At 35.4% G+C, this 24,496-nt stretch overlaps 2 protein-coding genes across 2 annotated transcripts in view; both read right to left on the bottom strand.

The window, feature by feature from the left end:
- Nucleotides 1-224: 224 nt before the first annotated feature.
- On the bottom strand, nucleotides 225-20,402 carry LOC138695783 (uncharacterized). Its single transcript, XM_069819978.1, has 7 exons — nucleotides 19,388-20,402; nucleotides 18,944-19,143; nucleotides 17,650-17,788; nucleotides 13,829-14,155; nucleotides 8,928-9,370; nucleotides 5,236-5,531; nucleotides 225-524 (listed from the first exon to the last, which is right to left on the bottom strand). The coding sequence occupies exons 1-7, from the start codon at nucleotides 20,252-20,254 to the stop codon at nucleotides 394-396; spliced, it is 2,403 nt and encodes an 800-aa protein (XP_069676079.1). The 5' UTR covers nucleotides 20,255-20,402; the 3' UTR covers nucleotides 225-393.
- A 3,126-nt stretch (nucleotides 20,403-23,528) lies between these two features.
- scra (anillin, actin binding protein) overlaps nucleotides 23,529-24,496 on the bottom strand; it is a 69,679-nt gene continuing 68,711 nt past the window's right edge. Inside the window, exon 22 of the transcript XR_011331191.1 lies at nucleotides 23,529-23,910. The gene's annotated coding sequence lies outside the window, so the exon portion shown is untranslated. The remainder of the gene's footprint in view (nucleotides 23,911-24,496) is intronic.

The following is a 24,496-nucleotide window of genomic DNA, read 5'->3' as shown; positions in this document are numbered from 1 at the left end:
ATATCAAAGGAAATAAACATTATTTTACATGGGGATTTATGGCCAAAATTAAATGAAAATGCCTAAAAAATGACCGAATAAAACAAAAGATGCTCTTATGAGTTGAAACAGGCAAAAAATGCAAAAAAATGCCCTAACAAATATGTCTTAAAACACTCAGTTTATCACATAACATATAAATACTAAAGCAGCTATGTTTCTGGCTTACTAGAAGAAAGATGCAATTTCATCAAAATCCTAGCCCTACTTATGAATAACAAAGAGGGCAATCAGTCATACACTAAGAACAATCTGTTGGTATTTGCTTTGGAAATACAAAATAGAAACAGGTAATGATAAGAGGGAATGTACCTGAAGAGTTGTAGGATTGGAAGAGAATTCGATCAAATAATATCACAATTTTGTTTCATGCAGGTCTCGCCTCACGTAACCACGGTAAGGCCGAAGTCTGACAGCACGAGGATGGTGCTGTGATGGCGCATTGCGATTGTGATGAGGCGTTTCATCACCAGAGTCCACGTCACCTGCAGAACAACAGAGTAACAGAGAAATCAATACAACACTTCTTTATCTGGTGAAATATCATATAAACATCCCTGAACTATTTCTATGATCAGGGTCATTCCATGTCAAACCAACTGATAAATAATTATTTTTTAACTGTGACATCTCAGATTTCCATTTTATTTCGCATGTGTGTTAGGTCTGTGGAATACATTAAAAATACAGCACTTTAAATTTTTCGAGTTGACATTTCATTTCCATTTTATTTCGCATGTGTGTTAGGTCTGTGGAATACATTAAAAATACAGCACTTTAAATTTTTCGAGTTGACAGTTTTTCTGAAATTCATATTTGAAAATCAGGTAAAAAGAGTCAATTTTGCAGTGAACAAGGTTTACAAAACATTATCGGTCTTACTAATAAAAACTCTATATACTGTCTTATACTTATACAATGAGTAGCTCGTTTATAAGTCGTGTGTAAATTCCTTACTAATAATCACTACATACGTCGTGTGTAACAGTACAACTGTTACACAGCTACGTCATAGTTTCGTCATTACTTCATTACAAAAGGTAATAAAATATCTGAGGTTCTCTATTGCATCCAGTAGAGTGCTCTGATGTGCCGTGTTATGTATCGATAGTACAAATGGCTCTGATCGATTACCACACTATATTTTGGTCAAAGAGTACAAGCTACAGCAATTATATTCTAATTATTCTGTGCTCTTTGGTTTGTTCTTCTGTGGTTACAAGGCAACCATCATCATAAAATGACAGTCGATACGAACAGCTGTTAGAGGGGCGGCCATTTTTTTCTCTATATACAATGCTTAAACAAGAGGTTTCGTGTATATAACTATTGTCGGCACAGCATATCTTGAGGTACTAAGATGCAACTTCAACATTTCAAGTTTGGCTTATTTTCAACATTTCTGTTTCAAAGCCTGATGTCATATTTTAGATACCGGTACAATGTTATTTATGCAGTATTAATTTTCATTCTGTGTACAACATAATATATTTTTTATTTTAGTTTTAATTCCCCGCCCCCCTTTTCTACTGATATTTACATGATTAATTGTCCAGTCCAGTATTGTCACTATAATGTCCACTATAATTCTACTAAAAATTAATTCAGTTATTGTTAAATGGGGCTATGTGTAATTACTTTCTTATATTAAACATGCACAGATCCTCTTTCAACATTGACAATTTCTGTGTTAAATCAAATTCTGTCTTTCTTTTAGTCTCAAAGGATCCCATGATGCCACCAAACATTATCAAGAGGTTGGTTAAGGAAGAGGACGTCTGGAAATTTGGTAATATAATGACTAATTTAAGAATTATGGCTGATGCAAATGCTGGAGCAAACATAATATGTCTATCCAAAACCATAGTTATTTTCTTTTTATATCACTTTGTATTTTTCAGAAAAATAAAGTAAGTGTGCTGTTACACAGAAAATAATACAGTTGATTGTTCATTGTGTATTTCTGTTGTTGCCTAACTGTGATATATGTTAAATTTGTATAATGAAGATATAAAATAAAGTTATTTGCAATCTGTCCTTTGTCGAAGTATTCCCTTGGTCCTGAGGCAAAAGTCGGGATATTAGAATTGTGTAATGCTGAGTCAATACATCAACTTGTCAGCATTCCATAATGTTATACAACAATATAATATATATATATATATATATATATATATATATATATATATATATATATATATACATCACCCGTCTCCATTAATCCTGAAATAATAAAAATACTTAAGTTGTCCTTTCATTTGGTTGAAACAAATCCTTATTATACAAAATTAAAGTTTATTTTTTTTTTTTTTGTATAGAGATTGGTCGTGAAAAGTAAGTATGATTTTTAAATTTTCATTAGGCCTACTTGGTTAGTTAAAAATAAAATTTCACTTTTCTCATTGTACTTTTTAATTATATTTATACATGCGTATCTATATCTATTAAAGAGGAATATGTGCAGCAAAAGAAATGGAAAATAATAGTGATGAATGTAATGTAGTTTTTAAGAATAATTTTTTTTTAAGACGTGACCATTTAAATTGTTCTTCAAATTTTATTTACGGCACATAAAACCATCTTTCGTGGCATAAATTGTTTTACTTTTTTTTCAGAGTTTGTTTTATTCTGATCCACAATTTTTAAATGCTCTCCACTGACAATTTGTTCAATTTATTGAAAAGAATTAATATTAGTGCTTTACGTTCAAAGTTGGTAAGACTGAAGTACGGCCATCTTGGATTTCTTAGTACATCACTATATGTTGTGCCGAGTATACTGCAAAGCAATTCCCATTGTATAGCTACAGACTGTTTATACATCCATCGCTTATGCATGGTTTATTAGTAACGTTTTCTGTCTCAACTCTGCATAAGTCTCGTATAAAAACTATACACGGTTTATTAGTAAGATTGTATGTATTTATGAAACTAATAATGCAAGAGAGTTCATCTAATGTTCACTTTAAAGCTCATTTAATGGATTTTAATTTGATATATAGGGCTCCTACAACGAATACATGTAATTTACATTCTAAGAATCTGAGGTCCATGAAAATAGCACCAATGGAAAGAGAAACTCAAAAATTGTTGTGGCAACATTGTCTTCCTAGTTAGTAACACTGTCTCATAACACCACACATAAACAAATTTGTTCACTGTTCAGGCGAACTGGCTGCTATAGAGGACAGAAAAGCGTGATTTTCTTGCGAACCAGTTGGTTATCAATGTGCAACGGCATTACCAAACAAAGTTTGGTGCAGATCCACCCAGTGGGCCTACAATCCGTAAATGGTACACTGATTTTAAGGCAAGATTCTTCGCAAGTGGTTGCAATTTCATCCGTACCGAATACAGTGCTGCAAGCCCTAAAACCAGAGTACAAAGTGCTATGAAGAAATTTCTACATAAGTATACAGACTTTAATTGAAAATTAAAACTCTGATGAATTTATTTGGGTGAAGCTTTACTTTGGTAATGCCAGTATAGAGAATTAAAAACAAACACTGAAAATACCTTAATTTTGTAGTGTGGAGTAGTAGAAACTCGATGTGATCACTGGGAGAGCTGTGGTCCCACCCAACCCGCCCTAAATAGGTTCCTTACTTATATAGGAAAATCGTCCTACTTGAAGAAGAAGGCGGCCATATTCCGTCGTTGTGACGTAATTTGAGGTGGAGTGGGAGAATGATTGCAGTATCGCCAACTGTGGTAGCCTTTCATACAATCTTACACACCTGATGTAACCAAACCTAACGTATTACACACCTATTGCAACATTCCTCACGTTTAGCACATCTGTTGTAACATTCCTCATATTAGTTTCATTTTGTTTGCCGATATTGGCATCCCTGCTACGTCGTCTGCTGGAAATCGAGAGTCATCTAGTGGCAGTAAAGTGAAAGTGTGTGGTTCGTCATGGCGGAAAAGACATACGGCGACTCTCTTAATTACATTTTCTAAGTTAATTCTGTGTTATCTGTGTCTTTGCAGTGATAATTTCATATATACTGCACAATAAAAATTCAAATGTGTCGTGGCTGTGATGAAAGTGTTCAAAATTGATTTCCAGCGCCACAATCCCAGTGATAAACGTGTGAATATTCGTTAGGAGTCCGTTGGAAATGGCAAGAGGAAAATAAAGCTTGACCTTCATTTGTTCCATGGTGTTTTCTGACGAAGCCACTTTTCATCTTTCTGGTAAGGTGAACAGACATAACCTCAGAATCTGGGGGATGGAAAATCCGCATATCTACGTGGAACTTGACTATAGGCTTGATGTGTGCCATGTTATCAAGGGGGGACACAGGAAGGAACTAAACTTTTTGAGTTTCTCTTTCCATTGGTACTATTTTCATGCAGATTCACAGAACGTAAATTATATGTGTTCGAAACCGAAAAGGTCTTTTGTAGTAGCCCTGTATATCAAATCCCTAACAGAAGATCGAATTTACTTTTTACCTATTAAATATAGAATATAATCTAAATTTAACAGAAGAAATACTGAAATCAGAAGTTAACAGTGAAATACTAAGACAATTGTCTTTAGAGACAATTAATATTAGGTACCCTCCACAAAACTGGCTTCATTTATACACTGACGGATCCTTGATCTCCAGAGAACAAGGTGCCGGTGCAGGTGTTACGTGCTGTCTCTTCTCACTTTATAGATCTCTTGGATATGGAACAACAAGCTCTGATGGAGAAATCATTGCAATAAGTGAAAGTCTCAGGAATCTTCTATGTCAATGTAATTTTATATGTAATATATTTAAGAACTTGTAAATAATTCAAATTATTGTAGTAGATATAAGTGTTAATTTTAAGTAGCAAGACTGGGTTACCCACGTCAAATGAATTCTCATTATAATAATATAAACTCAGGCTATAACTATAATCCTAATGTACTTTCGGGTAAAATAGGGTCAAGAAATTGTATATTCAAATAAATAATAAATAAATAGTGGAAGATATGAGAATTTTACTTTTTCAAGTTTTTTGCCCATGACTCCCATTAATAAAGAATGACTTTTACCATAGAAGATCAGTAGACTATTTTTACACTGTAAAACATGGAAAAAAAAAAAAAACAGAAGAGAGTTAATAACAGCTCTTTTAAGAACTGTGAGGTTATGTATGAACACAGCCTTGCAATTCATAACACTATAAACTGAAGAAATGAATAATTTTCACTTACCATCGCTAGAGTTTGTGGATGCCACAAAGTGTTCTGAACGTATAGCCTTCCTTGACTTCGGTCTTCGGTAATATTTGAATTCCCGTGGTAATGTGTACGATCTTGGAAGTGAGATCTGCGAATCCATGTCGGATGGAATACGATACGACTTGTACATCAGCATGGCTTGCTGCTGCTGCTGCTGAGTGCCATTGGAATGAGAGTCACCTGCCATGTCACTACTTCTCGCCAACAGGTCGTCCTTGCCGCCCCTCCCTGATTCCGAGTAGTTCGATCCTCGTTCACTGCTACAATCCCTGGGGGAAAAAATACATATAAAATACTATCCAGTGAACTGACGAATTCAATGCACGATCTAATAACCGAAAGCCAAGGTTCATACAATTTTTGTGGAGTCTTCAATCCTCTAAAAAAATTTGTTATTTTGCACAAGCCAAAATAGAATGTGCAAAATATTTTTTCGTGTTACTTTAGCTCTCCTCTAGTATTTAAAGAAATAAATATCAAAAGTCCTTCAATAACTGTCTATTCAAAATACAAAATATTACATAGGTTACATGAACGTATCTTTGACTAGCGCTTTCGCTATTATAATAGCATCTTCAGGTCAGACTTGCGTGATATTAAGCTTTTCATATAAAGACATAGATGGACAAGTAACATCGAAATGTGTTAACAATGCAGCATGTACACTCCACCACCGGCATATTTATCAAAGTTTTAGTCTTTATATTCAAGCAAGAGTGAAACATTTTTGCCTGAATGGCGTTACAAAATTTGAAAGGCATGTTGGTCCGACAAGTTAACAAATTTAAAGAAATAAATATCAAAAGTCCTTCAATAACTGTCTATTCAAAATACAAAATATTACATAGGTTACATGAACGTATCTTTGACTAGCGCTTTGGCTGATGCTATTATAATAGCGAAAGCGCTAGTCAAAGATACGTTCATGTAACCTATGTAATATTTTGTATTTTGAATAGACAGTTATTGAAGGACTTTAGATATTTATTTTCTTTAAATTTGTTAACTTGTCGGACCAACATGCCTTTCAAATCTCCTCTGGTACTTCAAAATGCACAACTTTGTTCTCACAAACGGATGCTGACTTCTGAAACTTGTTGATTGATTCTATCTCGCAGAGCTGAAATCCGTTTATGAGGTGGGGATATGGAAGGGAATTCATTACCCTTGAATATAGGCTGATTAATAATGGAGGAATTTCCACTTTTTTCCTACTTTAAGGGAGGAGATGGGTGAAACTTCTAACTTATTTAGTTTTTCAGCTAGTTAGTTCATTTTTGGCACACATATTCCATGTATGATATATATATACATGCTACACATTTCCATGCATGTCACTCAGATATTTTCTGAGTTACCGTAAACTGGGGTTACTTTGAACATTTTTTTCAGAAAATCATATTTAGGTTTCTACATGCTGCTCTTGTTACAGATGGAGCTAAATTTGGTATGAGAAAGATTTTTTAATAATTTGCCTTCATCTATAACAAGTGCAGCATGTAGAAACCTAAATATGATTTTCTGAAAAAATGTTCAAAGTTTCCTCTGTGTTCAAAGTAACCCCAGTTTACGGTATACCCTTTTTCTAAAAAAAATTGGGGCAGGTTTTCAAAATCTATCTTACTTACTTACTGGCCTTCAAGGAACCCGGAGGTTCATTGCCGCCCTCACATAAGCCCGCCATTGGTCCCTATCCTGAGCAAGATCAATCCAGTCTCTATCATCACAACCACCTCCCTCAAATCCATTTTAATATTATTTTCAAAATCTATCTCCTCGTAAAATTTTAAGTAAATCTAGAAGAAAAATTACAGTATCTTTGATGTACCTATAAAAGCACCAAGTGTCCGTATTTTAGAAATATATCTTTAGGATAGAAAAAAAAATTATTTTGTCAAAAGTTAGTTTTTTTCTAATTTTCTAGTACATATTGTCATACAAATTATTTTTTAATTTAAAAAGTAATTAACATAACAAAAATCAGATATTATAATCTGTTAACCATACTTTATAGAAAATGCAGTAAAAATTTCATTTTTCTAGCATCAAAATTGTAAGAGCCTTTACACTTCGAACCTCACAGGGGAAAAAAAAAAAAAAATGTGAGAAAACAGTTCGTAAAATTTGCATGGAATTAAAGTTCAAGGGTGCAGCCATTTATATATTGCGTAATTTTTATGCTTTCAAGAGCCAATACTTCTCTGCAATGCGGAGGTAATAATTACAGCAAAATAATTTTAACCTGAATCGACTAGAAGTATGCCAAAATCAGGCCCTGCGACCAATAACTGGTGCAGCAAAATCAACCCCAATCACGGCAATGCAAGCCCTAACCCAGAACCCTCCAATATGCCTAATTCTAGAGGAGCAGGCACTAACAATAAAATGGGCAAAAAAGACTGTTACAACCAACCAAGTTGAAAACACAAACAAGTTTCCTGTTCAAAGTCATGGAAATAAAAACAGAATTGAATCTCCCTAAATCTAAAGAAAACATTTTAACCAGAAAAAACCCTCTAACCTTCGAACCGATTAACATTCAACTAGATTTAGAAGAACCAGTTACAAAATCTGAAACTTCCAAACCTGTACTAAAGGCGCTGGCATTAGAAGCTGTGAACAATAGATACCCACCAGAAGAATGGTTACATATCTACACAGATGGGTCTACTATCGATAACAACTCAGGATCAGGAATTACGTGTGCGTTATTCTCATTTTATCAACCAGCAGGACATCATACAACAAATTTTGATGCGGAAATAATGGCTATTCATATCTCACTCCAACACCTACTATACAGAATAGATAAATTTCAAAATGCTGTCATTATCTCTGATTCTAAAACAGCATTATATGCAATAAATTCATATAAAATGATGTCAATCCAAATTAAAGAATGTCACAAAATGATCCAACAACTTCAAAAACTACAGAAAAGAATTCATTTGCAATGGATATCTGCACATTGCGGAATTGCTGGAAATGAAACTGCTGACTTTCTTGCCAAAAAAGGATCCAATTTAATTCAGAATACAAATACAAGCCTACCTTTTACATCCATGAAAAGACTACTTAAAAACAAATATAAAATCAAGCAAAACCAAGCACTATGTACCAAAGCCAAAGATAAAAAATGGAGCATTTTAATAAAAAACCAGAAAATATTCCAGAAATCCTGCGTAAAACTGCAGTGGCAAAATTCAGACTGCTTACGGAACATGATTGTGTGGCCAAACACTTGCACAAAATAGGAATTTACACGAATCCAAATTGCCCTCTATGCAACAAAGAAGAAGAAATTACTGAAGATCTCATACAAACCTGTGAAGTTCTACCTGATGGATCCACCACAGAGAAATATTGGAGAGCAAGAGTGCTAATGGCTTCGTTGCCAAAGCCCGGCATTAGATAACAACAATAACAACAACATACTTTCGAGAGCCAAATAGCATTGGAACTTGTTCAACATATAGATAAGAGATTGCCGATTCATTTCTCACAAGAAAACGAAAACGCAATTTTTGACTGAAAATAACCAAAATTTCATCCGTCTCCCCCCTTAAATACCACTGTAAACCACAATCGGAGATGAGTAATTTTCTTTGTGACTAGGGAGCCAGGAATACCTCAGATAAACTTAATTTTTGTAATGCAACACAAACCTGTCTATAGGTTCATCATCTGAAAGCCTGTAAACCGGTGACCGCTCGTGCTCCCATCCGTAGTACAAGCCACTATTCTCGAGATAGTGTGGAGCTAACAAAATTTCCGGTGTCTTGGATCGATGTTTTGCTCTTGGTGGTGGTAAAAGGTGATAAGTATATGGAGGAGGTAAAGCTCGTGAGCTGGGTGGTGACGGAGGTGGCCAGCCCCCTTGGTTATGTCGCTTGGCACGTGGGATTGGCTGTCGAGGCAGAGACCCCAAGTCCTCTCCAGTTCCTGAAGGAGTTCCACCAGAACCTCCAGGACGCTGAATTTTCCCCTGCTTGATCTCCTCCTCGATAACTCTCAGTTCAGCAAGCTGTTTCTGTTTCTTTTCTTGCAGTTTCTGCTGAATGTTCACCCTGGAGCCAACACTGCTTGCTTCATTTTCACTTGAGCCTCCCTGGAACACATTTCAATATCAGAGGCATCTGGACTACAAATTTTCAAATAATGTACGGAATATATGACATCAAATTCCAGGGCAACTGAGAAATATAAATAAACTAGTGGCTTGTGCAGCAAATGCTGCTGCAAACTAAGTTAGTTAGACGTTCAAATAAAAATTTTTCAGATTTATTTTCAATAAAGAATACTTGTCTTTTTGACAGTTATTTGCTTCCATAATAATGAAACACACTCCCTCTGAATGGATTTTTTTAGGCCAAATACTTTTTCTTGAACCTATCCAACTTCAGTTTTTGAGTTTCAACGCGAAAACGCAAGTATCAATGTCAGGACGATAGCAGTAGCTATTTCAGGTCATTGTGGATTGTAGGCAAAAGTTAAAAAAATCTCAGGTTTGCTAAGCTTTCGAACAATAGCATTTTCGTATAGCTGCTGCATGTAGAACTTGAAATGTAGAGCGTAAAATCATTTTATCCTACTAAGAGATCTTGCTGAAATGATCTGGAGACTACAAAATTTTCTAGGCCTCTTATTTTATCAGTAAGTAATACCTTTTGGTCCTTCCTTAGGAACTGTAATTTTTGTGCTCTCTCGAGCCAATACTGAAGACAATGACACATATCAATATCTACACTACACTGCCATTAAGTATATGAAAAAGACCCAACCCCACTGCTTTAATAAGTATAAAAATATTTGATTTTTAATAACAATATTATTATCTTACTTAAGTTTTGAAGTTATATATATAGCAGTCACTCAAGAAATGAAGATCTAAATTAAGATATTCTCTACATTTACTTACATAACCTCAAAACATTTCACTTTCATGTCATCAATATAGCATCAATATTATGTACAATTAATGAAGAATAGACGCATCATGATACTAACTATAATAATATTTAATTTCTAATGGTAATAATGTCATCAAACCACCTCAAGTTTCGTAGATTTGAATATCCAATACACAGCTGTACTCAGAAAATTATACACTACAGAATCAGTTTTTAATAACAAATTGAATTGACCTCTAAATATGTTGGCAATCCTGCAGGTCATGGCCTTCGTGTAATAGCCTATTGTTTATTGTAGTGTGTGTTTTGTTCTGAAATTCAATCAAGTCGGCCGTGATTCAATAAAATTAGTTCTCAAAACTGACAACAGATGGATTTTAGAAAATAGGAAAATTATGTAGGAAAATTGACATTTCACTGAAAACTACTATTTTTCTGAAGAACTTTGGATGCCAGCATGAAAATGAGGGGTCACTCATTAAAATCCATTCAACCGTTTTTCCGTAATTTTCATTATCAGTTCAAATTATATATATAGACTAGTGGCTTGTGCAGCAAATGCTGCAAACTAAGTTCATTAGAAGTTGAAATAAAATACCAGACATTTTGAAAGTTATTTGCTTCCATAATAATGAAACATACTCCCTCTGAATGGTTTTTATGTCAAATACTTTTTCTTGAAGCTATGTATCCTATGTATCTTGAGTTTCAACGCAAAAACTTAAGTAACAATGTCAGGGTGATAGGTGGGTTCTTCATGAGGGAGTAAAGCAATAGCTATTTCAGGTCATTTGGATTGTAAAAGTCAGGTTTGCTATGCTTTCAAACAACAGACATAGCATCTTGGTATAGCTGCTGCGTGTAGAGCTTGAAATGTAGAGGGTAAAATCATTTTATCCTGCTAAGAGATCGAGAGACTACAAAATTTTGCAGGCCTCTTATTTTATTAGTAAGTAATACCGTCTTTCCTTAGGAACTGTAATTTTTGCGCTCTCTCGAGCCAATACCGAAGAGAATGACGCATATACATAAGTATCTACACCACACCGCCATTAAGTATATGAAAAAGACCCAATCCCACTTGATTAAGAACTATAAAAATATTTGGTTTTTAATAACAATATTATTATCTTATGTAAGTTTTGTAGTTTTATATATATATATATATATATATAATAGCCACCACTCAGTAAATTATAGAAATGAAGATCTAATTTAAGATATTCTCTACATCTACTTATATAACCCCAAAACGTTTCACTTTCATATCATCAGTATTGCATTAATATGTATAATTAATGAAAAATAGTCACATCATGGCATTAACTATAATAATATTTCATTTCTAATGGTAATAATGTCATCAAATCACCTCAAGTTTTGTAGATTTCAATATCCAATACACATCTGTACTCAGAAAATTACACACTGCAGAATCAGACCTGTAAATTATTTTTAGTAAGTCTTGAAGTTTTAAATAACCAATTGAATTTGAACTCTAAATATGTCAGCAATCCTGCAGGTCATGGCCTTCGTGTAATAGCTATTGTTTATTGTAGTGTGTGTTTTGTTTTATTCTGAAATCACAGCCATGCTGAAACGCAATTAGTTCTCAAAACTGAAGAAAGATGGATTTTGGAAAATAATGTAGGAAAACTGATATGTCACTGAAAACTACTACTTTTTTTTTTTTTTTTTAACTTTGGGTTCCAAGCTTCAAAATGAGGGGTCATTTATTAAAATCTGTTCAACTGTTTTCCCGTAATTTCCATTACCAGTTCAAATTATATATATAGATGAGTAAAACAAAACACTACCATTAATAGAGTGACCACAATGTTCTGAGATATGACAACAGTTCTTGACGTAAAAGAGGAACAGATGTCACAGAGCAGTTTACCCTCCTTTTGGACACTGACATATCAGCAGACAGACACATCGCCATGGCAACACTATAATGAAGTGTTTCACTTAACTATGCTTTCAATTACAGTTTTGCTGTCGCTCTCATATCTTGCATATCGCGTTGGTGTGAGCAGACCTTAAAGCTGACTTGAATAATTTCAAGAGAAAAATTGTTCCGGGGCTGTGTATCGAACCCGGGATCTTTGGCTGACTGAGCTATCCAGACCCCAATTCTGGTACAGTTGGCACGCTCAACCAAAGGTCCCAGGTTACAGTCTGATACAGCGTTTCTCAAACCTTTTTGAAGTGGGGACCACTTTTTTAAGTCAGAACAGTTCCGTGGACCACCTTACTCTTGTTCCCTTCGAAAGCAAATTTATCATTTTTGTAGCATATTTTAATACCTATACTTATATTTTAAATTAGAATTAATTAATTAAAATTAATTTAATTCAATTAGCTCAGTTGGTAGAGTAGCTGGCTACGGACTGGAAGGTCCGGGGTTCGATCCCAGGTGGTGACAGGATTTTTCTCGTTGCCAAACTTTCAGAATGGCCCCGAGGTTCACTCAGCCTCCTATAAAATTGAGTACCAGGTCTTTCCTGGGGGTAAAAGGTGGTCAGAGCGTGGTACCGACCACACCACCTCATTCTAGTGCCGAGGTCATGGAACGCATGGGGCTCTACCTCCATGCCCCTCCAAGTGCCTTCATGGCATGTTACGGGGATATCTTTACCTATATTAGTATTAGCTAATTAAGTTAATGTTAATAGAAGAAAATTCATTTTCGTTTTTTTTTAATAATTCAAGGCTAATAGTGTTTGGATAATCTTTAACTTATTAACTAAAACAAAATAAATAAATGTTGGTACTCACATTAATGAGATGAATGAGCCTGTCGATTCGTACACATTTTTTTCTAGGCCTATATTTCAATGACTAGATATTTCTTTAATGGCAACAGAATCATTGATATTAATATCTTCACACACAGCTTCTAAACTAGCAGTGCCTAAATGAAGCGTATCATCACGTTACTTTCTTTTCAAAGATCTGGATCGAAGTCAGTTTTTCATTATGTATAATGGGTGCTATTTAACAGAGACACAGACAACTACTAGCGTGTACCACATAAAAGATTTAAAGTCATAAATACATGAAAAGATTAGGTACTTTGGTCCTCTGTAATGAATTTGGTTGGTTCCTGGCTGGGTTATAGGTGCAGCACCAGAAGTGCAGGGAAAAAATGGCGAGTGCTTTAAATCCCTCTTTTGTTGCTGAATTTGATAGACGGGTAGGGTAACAAATTTCATAAAATGTCAGTACTGGGAGAAAAAGTGAAAGCGATTGTCATGTGTAATTTCCAATCTCTGAAATTTTCAGCTATAATGTAATATGCAATTCGTTTGAATTTTATTTTTTCTAATGTAATATGCAATTCGTTTCAATTTTATTTTTTCTTCTATCTTTTTTGAAGGACCACAAGGGCAGACCTCGAGGACCATAGTTTGAGAAATGCTGGTCTGATACATTTTCATATCTGGGCCTGGAAAAATTTTTGCCTTGAAATTATTCAGTTCTGATCATGTTTCAGAAGATCAAATCTATTATAAAAATAAGTGTATTTGTGTTCTGTTTAATGTGGTTGTCTTCAACCAGCATTAACACTAAGCCTATCATTTATGAAGAGGTCAAGGAAAGGGAACTAATTTATGTTGGCTGAAAAATATATCTTGATAAAAGTGACATACCTGGTGATTATGCTGACTGGGTAAAGGACGTCGCCAGAACGGCACAGCACTCTGCATCTGGGCTGCGAGGTTGCTGGTGAAAGCTTCCTGCATGGAGTTCTGTTGCTGCAGAGGCATGCCCATAGATGGCATGGCTGTGACAACAGGTGGTGGCACGAAACTCGTTGGTTTCTTCTTCTTTCGCTTTGTGGCTGCTGCTGAGGCTACAGGATTACTAAACCGACAGTTGAACACTCCTGGTATGCCACCATGATGATATGGAAGATAGCCATTGTTGTGACGTTGGTAACAACTACTGCCACTCATTTTACCATTGCATTCCACATCCTGTAAGAAAACATAAAAACTCTTACAATAAATACTGCCATTTGAAAAAAACAAATACAGTGAAACCTCTCCTTATGGACACCTCCAAGATACGGACACTCCTCATATGTGGACAGATTTTTATGTCCCAACTGAAATAATATAGAAATAATGATGAATTTAACTCTCGTTTACGGACACTCTCAGACACGGACACAGAAAGCTGTTTCACAGTCCTAAAGCTTGCTTTACCTCCTGACTGCGGACAGAACTTGGATTTCAAGACCTAATGTATTACAAAAATGGAAAATTTTGTTTTGAGAACTGTACAGAAATTCCTTAACATGAAAGAAGACAATAAGGGTCTCGTAGGCTACCACTAGCCCAGCCCTCGTTAGCTGGAAGCGGGTGTATAAACAAAATTATAAAATAATTTCAAGGGAAAAATTGTTCCGGGGCCGGGTATCGATCCCAGGACCTCTGGTTGAACGTACCAGCGCTCTACCACTGAGCTACCCGGGAACTCCACCCGACATCGTCTCAACTTTTCCCTTTATATCCACACAACTCACGTGGGCTGACAAAACGCCAGAGACCCACAACGAGTGCACACAATCTCTGTGTGACTTGGAATTGTGGTTTTCTGTTAACGTACACAGTAACGTATATATTATGCAAATCTAGTCTTTCAGGTGAAGCTCCCTGTAAAGCAGATTTGAATAATTTCAAGGGAAAAATTGTTCCGGGGCCGGGTATCGATCCCGGGACCTCTGGTTGAACGTACCAGCGCTCAACCACAGCTCAGCGGTAGAGCGCTGGTACGTTCAACCAGAGGTCCCGGGACCGATACCTGGCCCCGGAACAATTTTTCCCTTGAAATTATTAAAATAGCTCAGTGGTAGAGCGCTGGTACATTCAACCAGAGGTCCCGGGATCGATACCCGGCCCCGGAACAATTTTTTCCCTTGAAATTATTCAAATCTGCTTTATAGGGAGCTTCACCTGAAAATCTAGATTTGCATAAAATTATAAAATTTAACCTGTCTGATGGGCCCAAGGTTTCCGCGATCATGAAATTGTATTCGACACATGATAGGGTTAGTAGGATTATTCTCTTCATTTCAATCGTTGTTCTGTTTCGAGAGACATGGCACCTGAACGTAAAGGTTAAGTTGAAAACTGTAAATTACAGTACTGCATAACTGTAGACCAAGAATAAAATTGCATGGCACAGTACTGTATTTTCCTTTTTTGGTCTTATCTACTGTAGTTCAAAGTTGCAAAGAATTTACTGTAGTACAGTAGACTGTATTTAGAAATAAACTACAGTAATACATTTCATTTAAAGCGTGAAGAGGTACATAATGCATATTATAAATTTACTGTTAGATTGGGGAGCCTCCCTCCCAATAAAGGACACCTCCCGGATGCGGACAGATTGTTACATCCTTTCAACGTCCATAAATGATACGCTTCACTGTATTTTCTTACTACATATTTAATAATAATAAACCATCCTCATCCCAAAGTTCATATTCATTATGTTTCAATATTAAAGAGTACCAGCAAGTCCACACCTGTGGAGCAATGGTTAGCACATCTGGCCGCGAAACCAGGTGACCCGGGTTCGATTCTCGGTCAGGACAAGTTAGTAGTAGGTTATTTAACGACGCTTTATCAACATCTTAGGTTATTTAGCGTCTGAATGAGATGAAGGTGATAATGCCGGTGAAATGAGTCCAGGGTCCAGCACCGATAGTTACCCAGCATTTGCTCGTATTGGGTTGAGGGAAAACCACGGAAAAAACCTCAACCAGGTGACCCGGGTTCGATTCCCGGTCGGGACAAGTTAGTAGTAGTTTATTTTAGGACGCTTTATCAACAGCTTAGGTTATTTAGAGTCTGAATGAGATGAAGGTGATAATCCCGGTGAAATGAGTCCAGGGTACTGCATGTGCATACTACCCTACGTTCAACACATCGGACTTTTTAGGATTCCTTTCGTCAGCTATGGAGCAAGATCAGCCATGGACATGCGAATGTATAGGCTGTCCCCTCACAAAATAAATTATGTCCTCATCAATTCCTGTAACTAAACACTAATACCAGTGGTAGACTACAGTCTCTATTCGAAATTATCGACCTAATCGCGATTGTGGTTGTCATGTGTACACATCCGTAAACTCTTTCCTCTATGACAGTCTTTCTCAAACTTTTTCCACAGCGAAACCCCTTTTAATCTAAAGTGAAACTGCGAAATACTTGTAATATTTTATTAGTATTTAATAATTAACAGACAAGTGAAAGCTAGTATCTCAATAATTCTGTTCAGTGGGACGAATGTATTTGCTTTTTAAGCCTGCAATCTGGCTTTATGGCGGAAAGTTGTAGTCTCATTTCTACTGTACTTCTGCATTTTGTCTTTTCGGTACTTTGTTTCAATGAACACATACGCAGAGAATCCAGTGATGAAAGTGATAAGTATTATTTTCCGTTTAAGATGTTCATTAAACATAATATTATTAGGCATATTATTGGATTATTATTATTATTATTATTATTATTATTATTATTATTATTATTATTATCGTCGGTGGTTTCATGTTATTGATTAATATTTTCGTAACATTCATATATTTTTATAGTATCCACTAAGTATAAAATAGCCACCGGAGCAGCCCAGTCGGCTAAGGTGCTTGACTATCGATCCAGAGTTGCGCTCGGGCGCGGTTCGATTCCCACTTAGGTTGATTACCTGGTTGGATTTTTTCCGAGATTTTCCCCAACCGTAAGGCAAATGTCAAGTAATCTAGGCAAATCTCTGGCCTCATCACCAAATACCGTTTCGCTATCACCAATCCCATAGATGCAAAATAACCTAGTAGTCAATGTCGTTAAATAACTAAGTAAAAAAAAAAAAAAGTATAAAATAAAAATTTAAAATCATGTAGGGCTCACAGAACCCCGGAACATACTTTGAGAAACGCTCCTCTATGGTAATTCAGCAGTTGTCCACACTGAACGAAGAGTGACCTAGTATGTACATACATTTTCGGAAATCGCCATCAGAGATAATAGCGATTGTGGTAACCACGAATAGGATTTAGTATTATAAACAGCAAAGACCCCTGCAATGGCATAGGATAATGTTTTCAGGACATGTAATATGCTGCCGTGGCTGTCCAAGCAGACCTAAGAGGCGTGGTTATAAGCACTAGGGAGCTCTCGGTTCAGGACGTGAGACACGGGCAGTACGTCAAATTTTATAGGATTTCAGAACCTGTTTTCAGATTCACTGTAGCTCATAATATAGCTGTTGAGTTAAGTCAATAAGTTACTAAGCTTCGTTATTTATTATCTACTGAATATGATGTCACATACTGAGATGCAATATCATCAATATTTAAAAGCTGCATTAACAAAAGCAGCTTACATGCAAGAATATGGAAAGCATTTAAGAGAGGGACGATTAAATGAAAATACTATAGTTGATCAAAAAAGAATTAATTTCATACCTGATTTTTAGTTCCAGAAAGCTGGTCGTCCAATTTGCCGCCTTGTTGAATCTCTCCATAGCTGTTCCCAGACAAACGCTGAGTGGAGTCACAATTATTGTTGTATGAGTTTGGTCTTCCACCTGCTTCGTAACGTAACCTGAAACAGTAACATAAAATCTTTCAAGAAAACTGAAAATTCTGCGTAAAACACGAGAACTGCATCTTAGCATGGGATTTTACAAACAAGAGTTAGTTCTTCATATCATCTTCTGTAATTACAAATTACTGTACAGCGACCTACATCTGTAGTGAACTAGAAATACGTTCAAGTCAAGTTTCAATAGACAGGAAAGCAACTGACTACACACTACATATAAGGGTGAAGGTTACGTGACGGATAGTCCCGAGGTCTGTAACACAAAACCACAAGATCTATAATGAGTAGGGCTAGGATTTTGATGAAATTGCATCTTTTTTCTAGTAAGCCAGAAACATAGCTGCTTTAGTATTTATATGTTATGTGATAAGCTGAGTGTTTTAAGACATATTTGTTAGGGCACTTTTTTTTGCATTTTTTGCTGTTTCAACTCATAGGAGCATCTTTTGTTTTGTACGGTCATTTTTTAGGCATTTTCACTTAATTTTGGCCATAAATCCCCATTATTAATGTAAAATAATGTCTATTTCCTTTTATATTTTCTTTACATATTTTGTCCATTAATACCCATTATTTTGTATAATATTTTAATCGTTTTTCTACACAAATATTGCCATTTTAACGTAGTACACCCCATGTAATGGATCAGTCCAACCACCTGTTCAATACAGACTCCTCCATACCTGCTAATTCCGGATAAGAGTGGCCTTGTGGTAGACTACACAGAAACTAAAAGTAAAGTAAATCCATGGCGCTACAGCCCATGAAGGGCCAAGACCGGCCAGCCGACTGCTGACCTCACGTCCACATGCCGACATAGAGGTGAACGATCATACATGGAAACTACATCAGGTAAAATAATTAATAAAAGTGTACTACTTAGAAAAAATTATGTAAAATTTAATTTAATTACTAGTCTAAATGTTAAGTAGTACAAAACCTCTTTTCCTACTAAGGCAATTATGTAAGATCAATTTTTAGGGCATTTTTGAAAGATTTTTAGGACATTTTTTCATGATTTATGGATCATCAAAATCCTAGCCCTAATAATGAGGTTATACGCATTACAAAATGGTGTACCCTAACTTAACTTTCACTCAACTAAGCATCATTCTACTCAAAAGGAAGTTAATTAAAAAATAAAACTTTACAAACCTCCTGACATGAAAATACCGGTAGTACAGTAGCATAAAAGCAATTCCTGTTGCAAAGGATAAAAAGACGACACTGGGAATAGCATTTCGATACCAAGGTGCTTCTCCCCATACTCCTACAAGCCACGCCACAACCAAAAGTGCGTTTTCCAGGAACATAACAACATAAAACGTTGCCATTTTCTGCCGAGGATTTAATTCCTGTGAAAAGAAAACAGTTTATGGTGATTGGTACTAAAACTAGAAAATGAATCGTCTATTTTTATATAGCCTATTTAGTGACAGTAGATTAGGCTTATATTGTGACATATAGCTATTATACTAATGAGAATATATGGATTTATAATAGGTACTATAGATGTTCACTGTCTGACAAATGTTAATACTTTCAATGCCTCTTAACCTACACAATTTTAACGCAATAAATGTTATTAGTTTACTTTACCTGAAGATTGATATATGAGAAGATATATACAATGGCAATAAGAGCTGAGAAGGCCGCTTTCCGTCGTCTGGAAATTCTTTCACCATGGAAGACATTCTTTGGAGAGATCAGCCAAAGAAACATAGAAATCCAGTGCAGGCCGATTACTAGGAACACCCAATGTCCATATAGTGTAGCGTATACAGTAAGAGCTGTGACACGTGCTGAAACTGTCCCTAGTCTCCAGAGAAACTGGAATATCACACCAAGCCAAGTCAGAACTAATCGATGTACATTCTGAAGTCGAACATTCTTGCTAAATGAAGCTAGTGCCCAGCAGACACTGAATAGTGACAGAACAGTAGACACGATGTTGAGGTCACTAAACTCTTTAGGAGAACTCTCTTGCCACAAGAGGTACAGTTGGACTAGTAACATTGGGGCTGCTTCACAGAAGGCATGAAATAATCTCAACATACATAGATCTCGAACTTCATGCTTCACATAACGAAGGTCTACAGGAATGAAAAGTTTGAAATATCGCCATAAAATACCACACTGTATGACATGTAGTGCTGCTACAAGCCACTGCAAACATTGTTCACTACCGTTACGAGAATTTGTTGCTATCTCACTTTCACTTTTTGATTTCTCTTTCATTCGTCGACGAGTCTCACTTGCATGAATGTACCACTTGAGAGAGATCACTTGACTTATTACTAAGGAGGTTGTGACAAATGTCATCGAGACAGCAAACCATACAATTCGACCTCTTTCAAACAACGCATATCCCATCACGACATCGAACACTACGTCACAAAAATATGATGCTAAGGATATTATATTAAATAGCACATCACATAAGGGAAGGAATTCGTGGTGAGCCATAATGAATTTGACTGCTTCCCTTCATGGATCAGAGGCATTCTTACACAGAAATACCATTTTCAGGTCATGAGTTAATCATGATTATGGCTATATTCAGATAACACAGAAGATGATGCTGAAAATTACTGTGGCTGTATTATTTGTAATGTGCCGGCTGATCTACATCGTAATTAATAGCATATTTATTTTCATGTTTCATGAAAGGTTACTTCCATTCTTTCTCTGGAATGTCAGGAATGTTGCCTCAAAACATAAAAATTCACATTCTACTCCACAAGTATAAAACATCGATCAACTTAAACAAATGCTGCTCTAATTCGCAACAATTTTTTCTGTGTTTTCACATTATATTTACGTTTAAAATTTACAAAAATCTAAAATATTCTTTATACCACACACCACACAAACGCCATTGTTGGTAATTCATAGTTCACGCCATCTACCGGCAAAAATTTTAACTATTACAAAATTTGTAAGGAATGTAGTTTAGAGTTCCAACGTCAGAGTGTGAATCCTGATAATAATGGATGTACAAACGTGTCTGGTACAAAGCAAAAGTCAAGGACAAAATACAAAACGGAGCATTGGGAAAGAAAGTTTCGATAACAAAGAGATTATGTAAATTCTTCATAACGGAATAAATCAGTTCTAATTATTTGTAGCACCACGATATTTGTACACGAATGACCAGTAGGACAAATCAAGGCTTTTTATAATCAAAATGCAAATTTGCATTTGCTTTACGATCCAATTTAGTAACGTATCAGAAAATTAATATCAGATACCGTCTCATTACAAACAAAATCTTAGTCATAATTCCCTTCAATCTAGCAGGGACACAATACCTTACGGCAGAAGCGTGGTATTGACTACATCATTTCATTCTAATGCCGAAATCATGAAAGTATCAAGTCTTGAAGAGGATTATTGGGACATTATTTACTTAGGTACCACACGCGAATAAGGTACATATTATTCTTACAACCTTTCCTCATCCTAATCATTTACTTTTTCTTCTAACAGTCCTCGGTCAAATAGGGTTCCCACCAGTCCCGATTTTGTAGAGATCGTCTCTACTTTCCTATAACGATCATTTTTATTGACAAAGTATCAAAACAAATATACTTTCTGTCTTTTCATATTTAGATGAATTTCAAAGAATAATTCACAAATATTGTTTGTGTCGAGCTGTCAATACAATTGGACACGAAGACAATAGACTATAATGTCCCTACTTTTCTATTTCACTATTTTTTTTTCTCTATCACTGACAACCTTCGAGCATTGTTCGAAGCTGACAATCCTTGGCAACTAGGGTTGCCACCTTGAGCAAGTCAAAAGTCGGGACACTTGAAACACACATTACCCGTTTTTTTGACATGAAGGATATTAAACGCTAAATTGTCATCAGCGTTAGTCAAGTTTTATCTTTATAAGTTTTCCGAAACTTAAAACTAAGATTTTGACTATCAAATGACGCATACATTACCCGTACTTAATAATCATGTGGAAAGTTACCATTATTTTGAAACATGTATTATCGATTTCTTTGTTGTTCAAGGGTTGTCCCAAATAAACCATTGCTCAGATTATCCAGATTCTATTATTGTAATTTTTTTTCTTTTATCGGTTACACGTATAACGGTGCTGTATCAACTACTAGATTATTTAGTGTGACGAATTGATGATGGTTATAGGGTGCTTGACAATACGAGGTCGAGGATTCGCCATGGGATTACCTGACGTTTGTTTTACTATTGGGGAAACTGAAAAAATCTAACCAGGCCAAGCGGGAATTGAATTCACGCTCAAGTACAGCTCCAGATCAGCAGGCAAATACTCTCTCCTTGATCTAAAAGTGAATGATGAAATGTTGTGTACATTGTTTTATGCAGATTATCAATGTTTTAAATTTTCTACTCCACCTAATGAAGTAATCTGCTTGCTAAATATATTTTGAAAAATGTAGGAAAAAAGCCAAATCCTTCTCTCAATCTTTTTGAAAATTTGACCTCTTTGATGACAATTTCCATTCTTTATTCTTGCACTATTTTCGTTGTACATATTAACTATAGCTTGTATAATAGTTGGCTTTATACCTAAATTTACCATTTCCCTCACAAAGTTCGTTTATTGGTAATTAATATAAGCTTTTCCAGACAAATTAACAACATATATGTAACTTTTTCTATAAATTATTTTGAATATAAATGTCTTTAATTAATCTACTCGTACAGAATCCTGCTTGTTCAGCTGGTATCTTGTTACAGATGATCTTTTCAAGTAACAATTTTAAAATGTTTCATACAATCCGACTATTGTAGTAATTATTGCTATACCTCTAAGTTTCTGGTAAATCCTTAGCCCTTTTCAATGGCATTATATAACTCGTTTCCCATTCTTTTTGTGTCTCTTCTCCATTAATACATCTTTCTAACAGATTCAACATGGTTATTAATTTCCGTGGTGCATTCTTAGTAACTCAGGGTAGGTCCCTCCTAGTCCTAATGCCTTTTTTTTTGTTTCAGCTTCATCTCCTGCACTATATCCTTCAAGTCCTGCTGGATTTTATTTCCTTGTTGTGTGCTATATTATGATGTACTAAGAAATTCTGCTCTGTTTTCAACTAATAAATCTTTCAAATATATTACCCAATGATTATCTGTTACACTCTTAAATGTTAACATTTCTCCCGCTTTATTCCTCTCTATGCCTCTGCATTGTGCTCCCCCAATAATCACATCTATTTTACCATGCTTAAATCTTCTTTGAACTATTTATGTTGGCATATTATTGTTTTGATACCTTATCTTTCTTCTGGATATATTTTAAATATCTTATTTACCTGAATTTAAGTCGACCCCCCACTATTTTGAAGGCACTTCCTAACTATTTTCTTCATTCACTTACCAGTACTATTTTTTTTTACTCAGCAGCCTGGCTATGTACTATGCAATGTAAAAACATTGACTTTGAGCAGACATAACGATATTCCTTAATCTGCTATTTTAAGAGACCCCAGATTTTTTGATCTGAGAATTCGGGGGGGGGGGAGGGGGAACCATCTTAAATTCAGGTAAATATGGTACAATTCTCTTATCTTTTCTACCAACTTTTCGATCTCCTTATCCCACCAACAAGTATAATAATAATAATAATAATAATAATAATAATAATAATAATAATAATAATAATAATAATAAATTTACTTGATACAGGTTCATTGGCATTGGCAGGCTGGAATGTCTCAGGTTTGAACATAAAACTCATAGAACTGCTTATATACATATCTTATTAGATTACAATACTAACCAAGTACAACACCACGAAGAACAAAATATACAGCTTTGAATTAAACACAATACATTTTTACGCTAACATATTTCATTTACACTTCTTAATTACATCAGACAAGAAGAGTACGCAGTACCATCACTGAACTGTTAACTACTATGAAATGTGGCCTGGGAGTATGGGATAGGGGTTTGAGGTATATTGCACCAAACAGTGACATTTTTATACAGAATATCACAAAATTAAATTAACAAACTTCTATTCACTGTTGTCTTTTGAGGTGCAAATCAGCAATTTTATATAATGATGTAAGTAATGGCAGAGTTTCAGTTTCATTGACCCCAGAAAAATGCAATGACAATCTGCAATCAAAATCACAAACCATTCAGTATTAATAGTTATTTACTAGGAGAGTATCTCAGTATGTTTCAGGAATGTAACACAGTATATTGCAAGAAAGAATCATGGTGTTAGCACAAAATTTGTAGGTCTCTGTACTTTCTCAGATGCAGAAATATCCAATGTTTCAGAGCAGCATCAAGGAAGATGAGGATAGGGGCACCATCATGTTGAATCAATATTACAGAATAGCTCTTAGAATCCAAGAGATAAATTCCCATTCTCTTGTTTTCCACTATGAAAGATCCGATAAGCAGCTCCAAAACATTGCAAATTGCTGCATCTATGTACAGCGGAAAAATCCATAAATCCTGCAGTACACTGCAAGTAACAGAGTCATACATGTCGAAAGAAATAGCAAACATAGGATAACTCTGATTCATAATTTTAGATTACTTCCCATCCCTTTTCGTCAGAAAGTATTCTAGAGGTGTCGGCATTGGTTTAAGAGGGGAGGTACACCATTGGCCTGCAAAAATTTTGTGAAATTCATTTTTTTTATATCTCACCTACTATAAAAGCTAAATGAACAAAACTTTTCATGCTTAA

This window comes from Periplaneta americana, chromosome 3 (genome assembly GCF_040183065.1).
Source record: "Periplaneta americana isolate PAMFEO1 chromosome 3, P.americana_PAMFEO1_priV1, whole genome shotgun sequence".
NCBI lineage: Eukaryota > Metazoa > Arthropoda > Insecta > Blattodea > Blattidae > Periplaneta > Periplaneta americana.
This window is presented reverse-complemented; position numbering and strand designations above follow the sequence as displayed.

Coding starts and splice junctions, on each gene's coding strand:
- LOC138695783 (XM_069819978.1), bottom strand. CDS start 20,254: ATGGCTCACCACGAATTCCTTCCCTTATGTGATGTGCTATTTAATATA. Junction 9,371..13,828: donor CCAGTCAGCATAATCACCAG/GTATGTCACTTT, acceptor AATGTGTTCCAG/GGAGGCTCAAGTGAAAATGA. Junction 525..5,235: donor ATCCACAAACTCTAGCGATG/GTAAGTGAAAAT, acceptor GTTGTTCTGCAG/GTGACGTGGACTCTGGTGAT.